The sequence below is a fragment of the Cannabis sativa genome, chromosome 6, assembly GCF_029168945.1.
Source record: "Cannabis sativa cultivar Pink pepper isolate KNU-18-1 chromosome 6, ASM2916894v1, whole genome shotgun sequence".
Taxonomy (NCBI): domain Eukaryota; kingdom Viridiplantae; phylum Streptophyta; class Magnoliopsida; order Rosales; family Cannabaceae; genus Cannabis; species Cannabis sativa.
Genome location: NC_083606.1, coordinates 50,077,799 through 50,090,255, shown reverse-complemented (window position 1 = coordinate 50,090,255; position 12,457 = coordinate 50,077,799). Strand labels below are relative to the sequence as shown.

At 26.1% G+C, this 12,457-nt stretch overlaps 1 protein-coding gene across 1 annotated transcript; it reads right to left on the bottom strand.

Moving 5' to 3' along the window:
- Positions 1 to 564: 564 nt before the first annotated feature.
- On the bottom strand, positions 565 to 7,651 carry LOC115724685 (vicianin hydrolase). The gene is made up of 13 exons (XM_030654024.2): positions 7,443 to 7,651; positions 7,238 to 7,307; positions 5,498 to 5,556; positions 5,335 to 5,410; positions 4,726 to 4,803; positions 2,817 to 2,904; positions 2,411 to 2,663; positions 2,192 to 2,307; positions 1,863 to 2,080; positions 1,702 to 1,733; positions 1,294 to 1,396; positions 1,061 to 1,169; positions 565 to 903 (listed from the first exon to the last, which is right to left on the bottom strand). The coding sequence occupies exons 1-13, from the start codon at positions 7,593 to 7,595 to the stop codon at positions 735 to 737; spliced, it is 1,524 nt and encodes a 507-aa protein (XP_030509884.1). The 5' UTR covers positions 7,596 to 7,651; the 3' UTR covers positions 565 to 734.
- Between the last annotated feature and the right edge of the window lie 4,806 nt (positions 7,652 to 12,457).

The following is a 12,457-nucleotide window of genomic DNA, read 5'->3' as shown; positions in this document are numbered from 1 at the left end:
TGTCCCTTCTGGTTTGGAAGCTATTTTATTAGCTTATTTGCTTTAATGAAAGTTGCAATCTTTGTTTCCAAAAAAAAAAAAAATAGAGTTCAGTACATACTTATGATATATCATTATTATTTTAATTTATTACTAGATGTTAGATATTTTAATTCAGAATAAAATATATTAAACTTGCTATTAAACAATTGGATCAATCAAGATAAGATACTGTCAAATTAACACTACGAATGCTATATATAGTAATATACCAATGCTCCCTATGCAAATGTACTAGAGTTATATTTCTTTAGCATAAAAAAATAGTAATTAAGTAAATTATATTTACTATTTACATTTTGTTATATAACAGAAGTTTTTAAAACATAATGTCAACTATCTATGCTAGTTTTTTTAAAATTACAAATTAAATATAGGTATTTTTTGGAGTTAAGAAGTTAAGAGCATTACTACTAGATATTGTCAAACACTAATATAAGGTGATATTAATTTTATGATAGTGGCATGTTTATAGTAATGGTGTTAGATATCATTAAAATTTATTTTTTTAATAAGCGATTCTAATAAATTAAAGACAGAATGGTAAAGCGATTCTGTCCCCTTGTTCCCTTTATTTCTTAATACTGGAAAATGAAAGTGAACAATGATATTCCAAGTACATTATCAATTGGATCACAATTATTTAATATTATTGTAGTACAAGCTTCTCTCACTACAGTGAATATGTTATGGTACTAATGGAGGAGGAACCTTTTCAACCAATAAGCAGAATATTTGAGATATCTTTTTAAATTATCCTTGAAATCAATGTAAGTTATGCCAAAACGGACTGTATAGCCAGCATCCCATTCAAAGTCATCCCAAAATGTCCAAACGTAGTATCCCTTTACTTTAACCCCTTCCCTGAAACAACAGTAATAATTAATATATATTAACTTAATCAATCTAGAAAACTAAACAATAATAAATAAATGATAAATCCCTCTTCTCTTCTTCTTCTTCTTCTTTTATTTTTTGGTACTAAATTATTTTAGGAAAGCAAAATAATTGATAATCTTACCCTATTGCTTTCAAAAGATATGAGAGATGGCCGTGAAGATATTTAATCCTCAAGCTATCTTTGAGAGCTTCTTTAATGGGCAAAGAGTTGTTATTCGCATCAGCCAGTCCTAATGAGAAACAATTACAATACCAAAAAATTAGATATAAACTTGGATTCAATGGAGAATATTATTATTATTATATTGGATATATACTAGTATAGTATTTATGAAATGTTAAATAGGTACGAACCATTTTCATTAATGTAAATTTCAGGATTGTTGTAATGATCCTTTATATGTAGCAAAAGCCTTCGGAATCCCTGTGGATATATGAAAATCCAGCCCACTGCAGTCTGTATACAACATAATACACAATCACATCACATGCATATGTATGTGCAAAGTACCATTAATTAGCATGTGAGTATCTCACTTATACAAATTTTCATTTCGTAGACTTGTAACTAATTAATGGAACACTGTTTCTAAGGTACAGTTGTCCTTTTCATAATTAATTATTCATAATATGCCCTTCTTAACACGTGTCAATTAATACTACTGAAAACAATATTTAGACTATTTGGACAGACTGAGAGAAAAAGAGAGAGAGAGAGAGAGAGAGAGAGAGAGAGAGAGAGAGAGAGAGAGAGAGTTATACCGGTGTCCCAATTGGAATTCCATTTTTATCAGCTGCGTGATTAATCAAGGTGACATAGTAAATTTCGTCAAATAAAAAATGTAAATAATTAAAAATGATAAAAACAAAATGAAGGGGGTGATAATATAATAGACATTTTCAAAAAAAAAAAAGGTGCGTACTTGTTAGTGTGACTTGTCGATCTCCCACATAGCTAACGTTACGACCAGTTGTTAAAGGAGCACTTTCTGCATAATTGGTAGTGTAATAATTCAACCCAAGAAAATCAATAGACCCTTTTAATAACTTTGATTCTTCTTTACTGAATTTGGGCAATCTGTTTCCCGCTGCTAATCTTATACTTCGGGGATAGTGTCCAAAAGTAACTGGATGAGCAAACCTGCAACATAATTAATTAGGCAGTTTTCAATTCAAATTATTATTATTATTATTATTATAAACACCTTATGTATATAATATGAAGTACTACATTGCTGTGACATTCCCTCACCATCCAAACAAGAAATCTAGGGCTCTAGAAGCTGCCTTTCGATTAGCTGTGGTATTGTATTTTGGCTCGAACCAATGTGTAACTATGGTAATTCCAATTTTCCCCTTTTGGTTAGGCTGCAGTTAAATTAAATTCACATGATCAATTAACATAGTAGTTAAATTAAATTGTAATATACATATATATAAATATATCCTAATTAATTAAAGTACTTATTACCTTGTATTTCTGCCTATACAATTTTGTGGCAGTGGCATGAGAAAGAAGCAAATGGTGAGCTACAATGTAAGGTTCAGTTGCTGAGTTACCAATTGTGCAATTTCCAAGGTAGTTAGAGCATCGACCAGGCGCATAAGTACCGAAAGTATAACCATTGATTGTAAATGCATTGGGTTCATTCATAGTCACCCATAATTTTACACGATCCCCAAATGTCTTAAAACAAAAATTGGCATAGTCTGAGAAGTCTTTCCTATTCATCATTATTTTATAAGACATGAATTGCACGAAAATTAATTATACATTTGTATTATGCTTTATTGACTTTTGTTAGTTCTAGAAGCAATTTATAGTAATAACTAACATGGTATATTTCAAAAGATAAAAAGGATGTTATATCACTTACACTATTTTAGGGCTCAACCAACTGCCATATTCTTGTTCAAGTGCTAGTGGTGTGTCAAAATGGAATAACGTCACAAATGGTGTGATTCCTACGTTAAAATATAAATTTAGAATATTAATTAAATTTTGAACTTTATTCATGCAGTATAAAAATATGTAAAACGAGTTATGTTGTTTCATGTACAATTATAGCATATACTAGGTTATTATTACGTACAATATTGCAAGTATAGTTATGTTTTTAGTTTTAATTTTTGTTATGTGTATTTTTAAAATTTTATAAATAAATTAGAAACCACTTATTAATATTTTCATTTTTTTAAAAAAATAATATTTAAAGTTTTAATTTTTTTTTTAAAAAATAAATATAAAATTTAAAAATATTAAAATTAAACATATTTCTAATATTAAAAATAATAAAATTACAAATAATATATTAATATATATTTATATTAATCTTAAATAAATAATATTAATATTTATATATATATTTAAAAAACTAATCTTACTAACATGTTAAATTTAACAAATATAAAATGTAAAAGTATTTAAATTAAATATATTCTTAATATTACAAATAACAATAAAAAATAATAAGATAACAAATAATATATTAATATTTACATATATTTAAATTAATTTAAAATAAATAATATTAAATTTTACATATATTTCAAAAAATTAATTCTACTAACATATTAAATTTAACAGAATATTCTTATACTCTTAAAATATTTTGTTAATCTAATAAAAACGGTTAAATAGTCATATTTTATATATAAAGATACATGATAATTAAAAATTAAAGATTTTTTCAATAAACATTAAACATCTAAAGTTATAAACTCATAAATTTACACTTCTTACTTTTGTATATCTGATGATCAGTTCTTAAAAGCTATGGTGGCGTTTGGTAACACTTTTTTAATCAGTTTTCTGTTTTTAAAAGTAGAAAAGTGAAAATATTTTTCAAAAACATGTTCTATAAAACTGTTTTTACTTTTCAATTTTATAATTAGAAATCAAAATTTTAAAAACAAAAAGAATCACTTTCAATATTTTTTTAAACAGTTTTTTTTCTTAATCAATCTTTTAGATTAGGACCAGACCCGGACCCAAATCCCCTCCCTACGGCCCTGGCGCTAAACCCGACTTTTGACTTGAACCCGAATCCGACCCCGGACCTAGACCCGACTTAAATAAAATCAAAAAATAAAAATAAAAATAAACTTTATAGAACACACTTTTGTTTTCTGTTTTTAAAATTGAAAAACAAAAGTGGTTACAAAACACATTTTTGTTTTTCAAAAACAAATTTTTTAAAAACAAAAATTTTACTTTCATTTTATGATTAAAAAATTAAAAAACAAAAGTGTTACCAAACGGCACCTATATAATTAGTAAATATGTAAATAGCCGATGTGTTCTTTATGAAAATAATAACTAAATAATTAAAGCAATATGGACAGTGTAAAGTAATTATTAGTTATCAGTACTATCTATCATTATAACATATTATTTCTTTGAACAAGTAAATCTTCAAAGAAATAAATAATGATTATTATTATTATAATTATAACTATTGCTGAAAAAGTATGTACCGTAAATCTTTAAATGTAAAAATAATCTGAGACATTTGAGATGTTATATATAACTTATAACTAATTAAACAGAGCTAAAAAATAAAATAAAAAAAAACCTAAAAATATATATAAAAAAAAATTCAGCTTTTTAACAACAATAATAAGAATTCCAACAAATATTCTTGAATATGTTAATGTTAAATTTAATGACATTCATATATTCATTAGACAGCTCTTTTAATATTTTTTTTTTCTTCTATATTATTAATTACGATTTATAATGTATTTTTATTATACATATGTCACAAATGTCAAAATAAATAGTACCATTGGCAAGAAGCTCGTTGATGAGGTCATTGTAGTATTTAACGCCAAGTGGATTAACGCCTCCGCTGAGTTTACCCTCTGATCATAATAAAAAACAATAGATAGTGATATAATATATTTAGAACTCGTTTGTAACGGGGTATTAAATTATATTGTATTGTATTATATTAACTTAGATTATATATTATTTTTTTATATAAAATTATGTAAAACTTTAATTTATACTAAAATATTATATAAATATTATATATTTAGATGCCCATAAAAAATAATACCACATATAACTTATAAAAAAATATTACATAAAATATAATTCAATATTATATTATATAATACAATACGGTGCAATACGGCGTATCAAACGAGCCTTTAATTTTCACATGCAATATTTAATTTTCACATGCACATATATTTTTAATTACTAAATAATTAGACATAAATGTAATTTTTTTTTGAAACCAAGCCATAAAGTAATTTAGTGATGATACTATAGAACAAATCTACAAAATATATAAAATTATAAATATGTGAGTGTAACTATGAAAAATATGTGTGCCTCTTGTAAATTTTATACAAAAAATTGATCCGACCATTAAATGATAGACTTACTTGGTAATATTCTTGACCAAGAGATAGAGAATCTGAAGGAATCCAAGCCAACTTTCTTCATCAATTTGATGTCTTCCTGTTGGATTACAAATAAATTTTGAGTTTCACTGTTTTTGAGCAAGAAAAAACCACTATAAAAAATTAGCTAAAGTAATAAATTTACCTTATTACGATGATAAAAATCTAGAGCTACATCTCCATTGCTACGATCCAAAAATTTTTCTGTCAATTCAAAAATTTGGTCATTGTTTTTCCTTAGTTCGAGTTAATTTACGCCAATTCGTTTTGTTGTTTTTTCTTTTAAAAAAAATAATGCATCATCTGTGTTTTTTTTTAATGTTGCTTCATTTGGAATTATTTTTCTTTTTTAAACAATGCTTTCTTTTTTTTTTTTTTTGGAAATCTTTTAAATGATGCTTCAATATTTGGGATTAGCCTTTCTTTTTTTTTTTTCAAAAAAAAAAATGGTATATGCTTCATTTGAGATCGGATCAATGAAATGAACATATTTTATTATTATTAATTAAAATAAAAAAATAATCATTGACTAGATATATCATATACCAACATGATAAACTGAGAGTGATATTTATATATGAATTTAATATATAGCTAATACTTTTAGTTGCACGACTTTTTGATGCATGGTAAAGACAATATTTTGAGAAATTTTTTTTGGATTTAGTATGAATTTTGCATTATTTTTTGTTTTCTTTCTAAAATTGTGTTTTAAGAATTGAGAACATAAAATCAATGTTTTAAAAACAGTGTTTTTATATTTTTTTACTAAAACAAAAGAACATTAATATTGTACACCAACCATGAGAATAGAAAACAAGTTGTGCAGCTTTCAAAATATTAAACGTGTTTGGTTAATAATTTTTTTATTTTTTTTTCACTAAAAAGTCTTAGCACGAACCCAATCCCACCCCGATCTCGGTACATACGCTGGACAGCCAACTCGGACTCTAACTCTAGACGTAGACCTAGACCCAGACCTCGACCCCCAGCTCGTCCCTGCCCCTAGCAGCAGACCCAAACCCCCCACCCCCGCCCTCTAACTTGGCTCGAACTTTGTCCTAGTCCCTAGACCCGACCCCGACCTTGGAATCAGAGTCAACTCCAAACCCCAAGCTTCAGATCCAAATCCTGATCTGGAACCAAACTCGACTCTGGACCCATAGTCAATCTCGAACCCAACCCAAACTTAGACCTTAGACCTAATCTCAGATCCCGAACTCGATCCCAGCCCTATACTCGGTCATGTGAGAGAATATGTTAAAAAAATATGTTAGACAAGAAAATAAAAATTATTTTAGAAATAAAAACAGCATTTAGATATTTTTTTAATTTTTTTGTTATTTTATTTAATTCAATTTTCAAAATTATATTATTAAAAATTTTGGCCACACCCGTAGTTTTCTTTTCCTGAAAGTAATTTTTTGTTATTAAGAAATGTAAATAATTTTTAAATAATGAAAGCAAAGACCCCATGCTATTTTGTTGTTGTTGTTCAAACCTGTAGCAAGTTATCTTTATTCTTTTTAAGTATTGTGTTAAATTTTTACTATTGTTTCACAATTGTGTTTTTAGTTGTTTCACTGTTATTTTTAATTGTTTTATTTTGTTATTTTATCATTGTTTTATAAAACAGAGTATTTTAGTAAAAAAAATTCGTGTAATAATAAAATTGTAAATTTTTGTCAAAAATGCAATATTTTTATAAAAACTCCTTTAAAATATATAGTTTTGTTCGTTAACTGAATTTTATGATGAGATTTACCTAAAAGTTTCGTGCTTATTATTACTTGCACGCTATATATACTGAGATTATTAAGATATATAGTTAGTATATATATTGTATTTATATATGCATGCTTTGGTTAGAAGCAGGGAGAGAGACCTGGATGTTGGCGAGTAAACGCATCCCATATATTTGGTCCCTTTCCATCTAAGAATGCTGCCCCTTCAGACTGAACATCACAAATTATTTTAAATTAAAATAAAAATAAAGACTTAAGTTCTTGATATACATATTTATATGTATGCGTAAAAGTAGTGAATATATATATATATATATTTATATATCTAGATATATTGATATATACCTGATAAGCAGCAGTTCCAGCTCCAAAAATGAACCCTTCTGGAAAACTAGTCTTATTTAGAGGTTGGGAATAAGGAACAGGCTTTGTAGAAGAAGAAGTGGCTTCAGAGAGAGCCAAAGAGAAAACAATGAAGAAAATTAGAGGGAATGCCATGCTTGCTACCAATGGCTAATGTTCTCTACTCCCTTAAATACTAAAACCCCTCATTCAGGCTTGCAAAATTGGCTTGCCCAGAATAAGTATATTTTATTAGAGAGAAATTACAACAAATGACTCCAAGCACTTTATAAGTAAATAATCTTATTTTAAAACTTAGCAGATTTTTTTACACTAATTATATTTTGCCACATAAAAAAATGTATATTTTAGATTTTTTTTTTTAATTTTTTTTTTAAATTAAAAGCATATTACTTAAATATTATATGGTATATCTATTTTAGTTTTATATCTTTCTTTTTAATTTTAAAGTTATGTGATTTTTTTTTATGGATTGTTGGTACACATATTTTGTTGTACAATATATTTTTTTTGTTGTATGATATATTATTATTCTTAGATGATATTTATTTTTCATTTGTTATGTATAATAGTAGCACTACAAGAAAACAAAGACATTTAACTTTGATTTTTATTCTAGTTTATCTTCGCTACCGAAGTCGTTGGAGGCGAAGGTGTAGGTTTCTGAAAATACTGAAGTCATAAAGGGACTTATGTCTTCGGTTATTACAAAATAATCGAAGACATAGGTGGAATTGGTTCTCTAAATCACGTGGAGGTAGCCCTACGACTTCGGTTGTTATGTAATATATAATTGAAGTAGTAGGGGTCCAATATTTTATTTATTTATTTAAATTTAAATATTATTTTTAATATATTAATTTTTTTTTAAATAATTATGAATTAATTAAAATAATAAAGAGTTAATTTGAAATAAAAATTATTTTAATTATATTATAATAAAATTAATGTTTATAAAATACAGTTTAATTATATATATTATAACAAAGTTAATACACTAGCGAACACATTTAAAATAAGTGTCAATCTTGATAACTATTGATATTGTAATTGTAATAAATACGTGTCCTCATCGTATTTGGACTTCTTTCCAAATTGCAAAATTAAAATGTAAATTAGTTATATATTAATCAATTATAAATTAGTATTTTAGTTACGATATTAACTTAATTAAAGGAATTATATGTATAACTTACCTTTTCATTTATAATAGCGAACACATTTATAGATTTCACAATGTTATTGATGTACTCTATTCATATCTCAATGTTTGTGTCATGCCCAATTTTTGTAAAAAAATAAAAGAGAAATTTACACCTATTGACGAAATTTTGAAAGAAATATCATAACTATAGCTGATATTTTTAAGTGTGAAATATACATTTGGTTCTGTTTTTTTTTTTTTTTTTTTTGAGTAGGTATATACGTGGTGCACTTTTTTTTTTTTTCATTTTGTGTGTAGGAGTTAACTTTTTTTTTTTTCCTAAGCATCCATCTACCTCCTCTATATCATTTTTCTTTTTATTTATTTATTTATCTTTTTACTTTTCTTTTTTTTTGTTAATGACATGATATCAACATATCTCTTTTATTTATTTTTTTTTTATTTTTTGAAAAACATTATAATAATTTTCAACTTCATTTACTTATTTCTGTTTCTTTTTCTTTTTTCAAGTTTAAGAAGATTAATTTTTACAACATAAATAATTGTTTAGTTTTAAAAGTTACATTGTAATTTTTTTAAGATGATTATTATGTGAGAAGTATATATTTTTTCATCATCACTAAAGAAATTAATCATGGTCAAATGTAACATTTTAGTTTATTTTATATTTTCTTAACAAATAAGTAATTAATCTTTAAACTTAAACAAAACAAAATTTAATGTATCAGCAACTTGATAGGTTACTAAAAAGTATTTTTCTTATTTTATTTTTAGATATTATAAGATTAAATTATAAATAAACTTATTTTTAGAAAATTATTTTGATAGAGTTATAAAATAACTTGTAAATACACCAAATAGTATCTTAAACATCATAAAAGTTATATTTAAAATAACAAAAAAAAAAATCAAACATTAAATTTAGACAAAATTATATATACTAACTAATTGTATAAGTTACTAAAAAAATATTTTTTTACTTAATAATTAAAAGTAACTAAATTGTAGTTTTTATATACTTATTTTATAGAACACTTTTGATATATTTTAAAATTACTTATAATGAAACAGCTAGATAGTATCTTAAATTTATATTTTAAAAAATATAAAATTAAAAAAAAAGTTATATTAATAATTTTACTAATAAGTTTTATCATAATTTATTATACTTTAATGTAATTTATTAGTTTCAAATATATTTGGAGGTAACGTAAAATTGCTATATAATATATATGTATAAATAACACAGATGTATCTTGATCAATAATATAATATAACTTAAAAATAAAATTATAGTTTTGAAAGTAACTAATTAGTAGGTAAACAATAATATGATTTTAAAAGTAATTAATTGGTAGGTAACAACAATGTAAATGAGATAATATTATCTCAAAGTAAAACTTATTAAAAAGAAATCAATTAGTATCATAGTAGCTTACTTTTTAATAATATAACTTTTAAATATAAAATTAATTTTTTCTTGGTAGATTAGTCACAATAAAAAAAAAAAATACTTTTAGTATGGTACATATTTGATTTTGTTTGTGTTTAAAAAATTTGTTATTTTTTTTTTAAATAATTTATAAAAGAAACTAAATAATTACTTTTGATTTCAAATATATTCTTCGGTCACGGTAAAAAAATAATACTTGAGGAGTAGATTGCGATAATATTATTTTTAAATCAAAATAATTAACTGTGTAATTATTATTTATTTTTTAAATTATAAGAAGCAAAAGTAAATATAGATGCAAAAGAAAATAATAAAAAAACAAAAAAAAATTAGTCACCATAAAGAAAAAAGAAAATGATGGGGAAAAAAAAGAATAAATGTGTCACTTAAATCTAACACTAACGCCAGAAAATAGATAGTATATATTTGAATATATATGCGGTACAATTACAGCTTATTGTTTCATTTAAATTATTGATGGTATATTTATTAATTATTTTATAATTAAGTATATAATTAAAAATTCCCTACTCTTGCACAAGGGCCCACAAACAAAGAGTACCTTAGAGACACTCAAGCTAACCCTGGGACTTCGACTAAGACTTACAAAGGCCAAATAAGTTAAGATATCCTATTTGAGGGCCCCATAAAATTTCTAAGAAACTCATAAAAATACTAACCAACTATTTGGTATCAGAACCCACACCCAAGTGTCCCCAACATAGGGTTTATGGGCCTGCGCAAGAGTTTTCATCCTACAGACCTCAATCCAACAACGAAACCAACAAGGACTTGACCTTATTTAGTCATAAAATGGCTAGAATTTGAACATAAAATCAAGATTTCACAAGAAGGCTACTCCATAATGCATGGCTGACATGTGCCATGTTTTGCCATTAAATGATGGCACATGTTTCTACTCTCAAAACACCAATGAATAGTTATTCAAATGTGGTCCCTCAACACTAATGAGTACTGAAAAACCGTATTTTTACAAATGTCAGTTATATATAAGAAAATATAAAACTATATGCGTCTGCAAAAGCAAAAAGTAATTCTGTTACAGCAGAAACTCGTTTTGTAGTGACAAAACAGAACAGGCAGAATATAAAATATTTGCAGAAAATTAAATAACTTGACACAAGAGATTTATACGTGGTATCATTGTTCTCCCGAACACTACTAGTCCATGGGACCACGCCCAGAGAATGAAATCAATTAATAAAGTATCAAAATTACAAAGACAATTGACTTAAACAAGTTTAGACTCCCTTTAAAGTATTGCCGCAATCCTTTGTAATCCACTTTATGAATCTGACTTCTTGAAACACCTTCAAGCCCGAACTCCCTTCGTCTTTGAAGTGTGAGTGCTTACTTCCTCCCGAAGTAAGGCTTCAACAAGTCTTCTCCCGAAGACCAAGTGCTTACTTCCTCCCGAAGTAAGGCTTTATTAAGTCTTCTCCTGAAGACCAATATCTTGTTCAATCAAGTAGTTCTTCACAACCTCTAGGACAAAGTAAGAACAGAAATAAACAACTAGAACCTAGATGAATAACTAGGCTCTCACAAAACAAAGAAAAACTCTCTTCTATCAAAAGATAAATGCAAAAAATGAATAAAGGAAGAGATGCTTCGAATGACTGCTCTATAGGCTCTATTTATAGAGCATAGAAACCTTAGAGACAGTCACAAGATCGAATCTACAGCTGTACAAAAACTTTCCTAAGAAAACACAATCTGCAGCATCATATTCGGATGCTGACGCAGCAGATCAGACCAGAAACGGGAAACTTGCTATAATTGGGTCCGATCTTTTATTAATGCTTGATTCTTGCCAAAAACATATTAGATATTCTGATTGTATTAAGATACAATCGAAATCAATAAGGAAAAGGCAATAATCAAAGTTTCCCTAAAAAAGACAACTTTCCAAAAGAGAATTGCTTCTCTTTTAAGAAGTTTCCAAACAAAGGAAAGTTCAGCTGAAAAGGGAAACTTTCCTAACAAGGAAAAGAGCAACTACAAACCGAATAAACAAGGTAAGAAATCAGTTATGAATGCACAAGAATCTTACCATAAAAGAAAAAATATTTTGTCAACTAACTTGCCAAAAAAGGACTTTACAATCTCCCCATTTGGCACTTTAGATGAACAAAATATTTTTTAACTCAAAGTACCTGCAAGATAAAGTTAGCCATAACAAATAACTACTCCCCCTGAGTAAGACAATCGAAAACCAACAATAACTAAAGAAACAAGCTAAGTTTTAAACCAAATAGTTCACAAGTACTAAACACAACTCCCCCTGGAAAAAGGGTCCAGAGTTGGTTCAAACAAGCAGTTAAAATCAAAATATTACTCCCCCTTTTTGTTTATCTA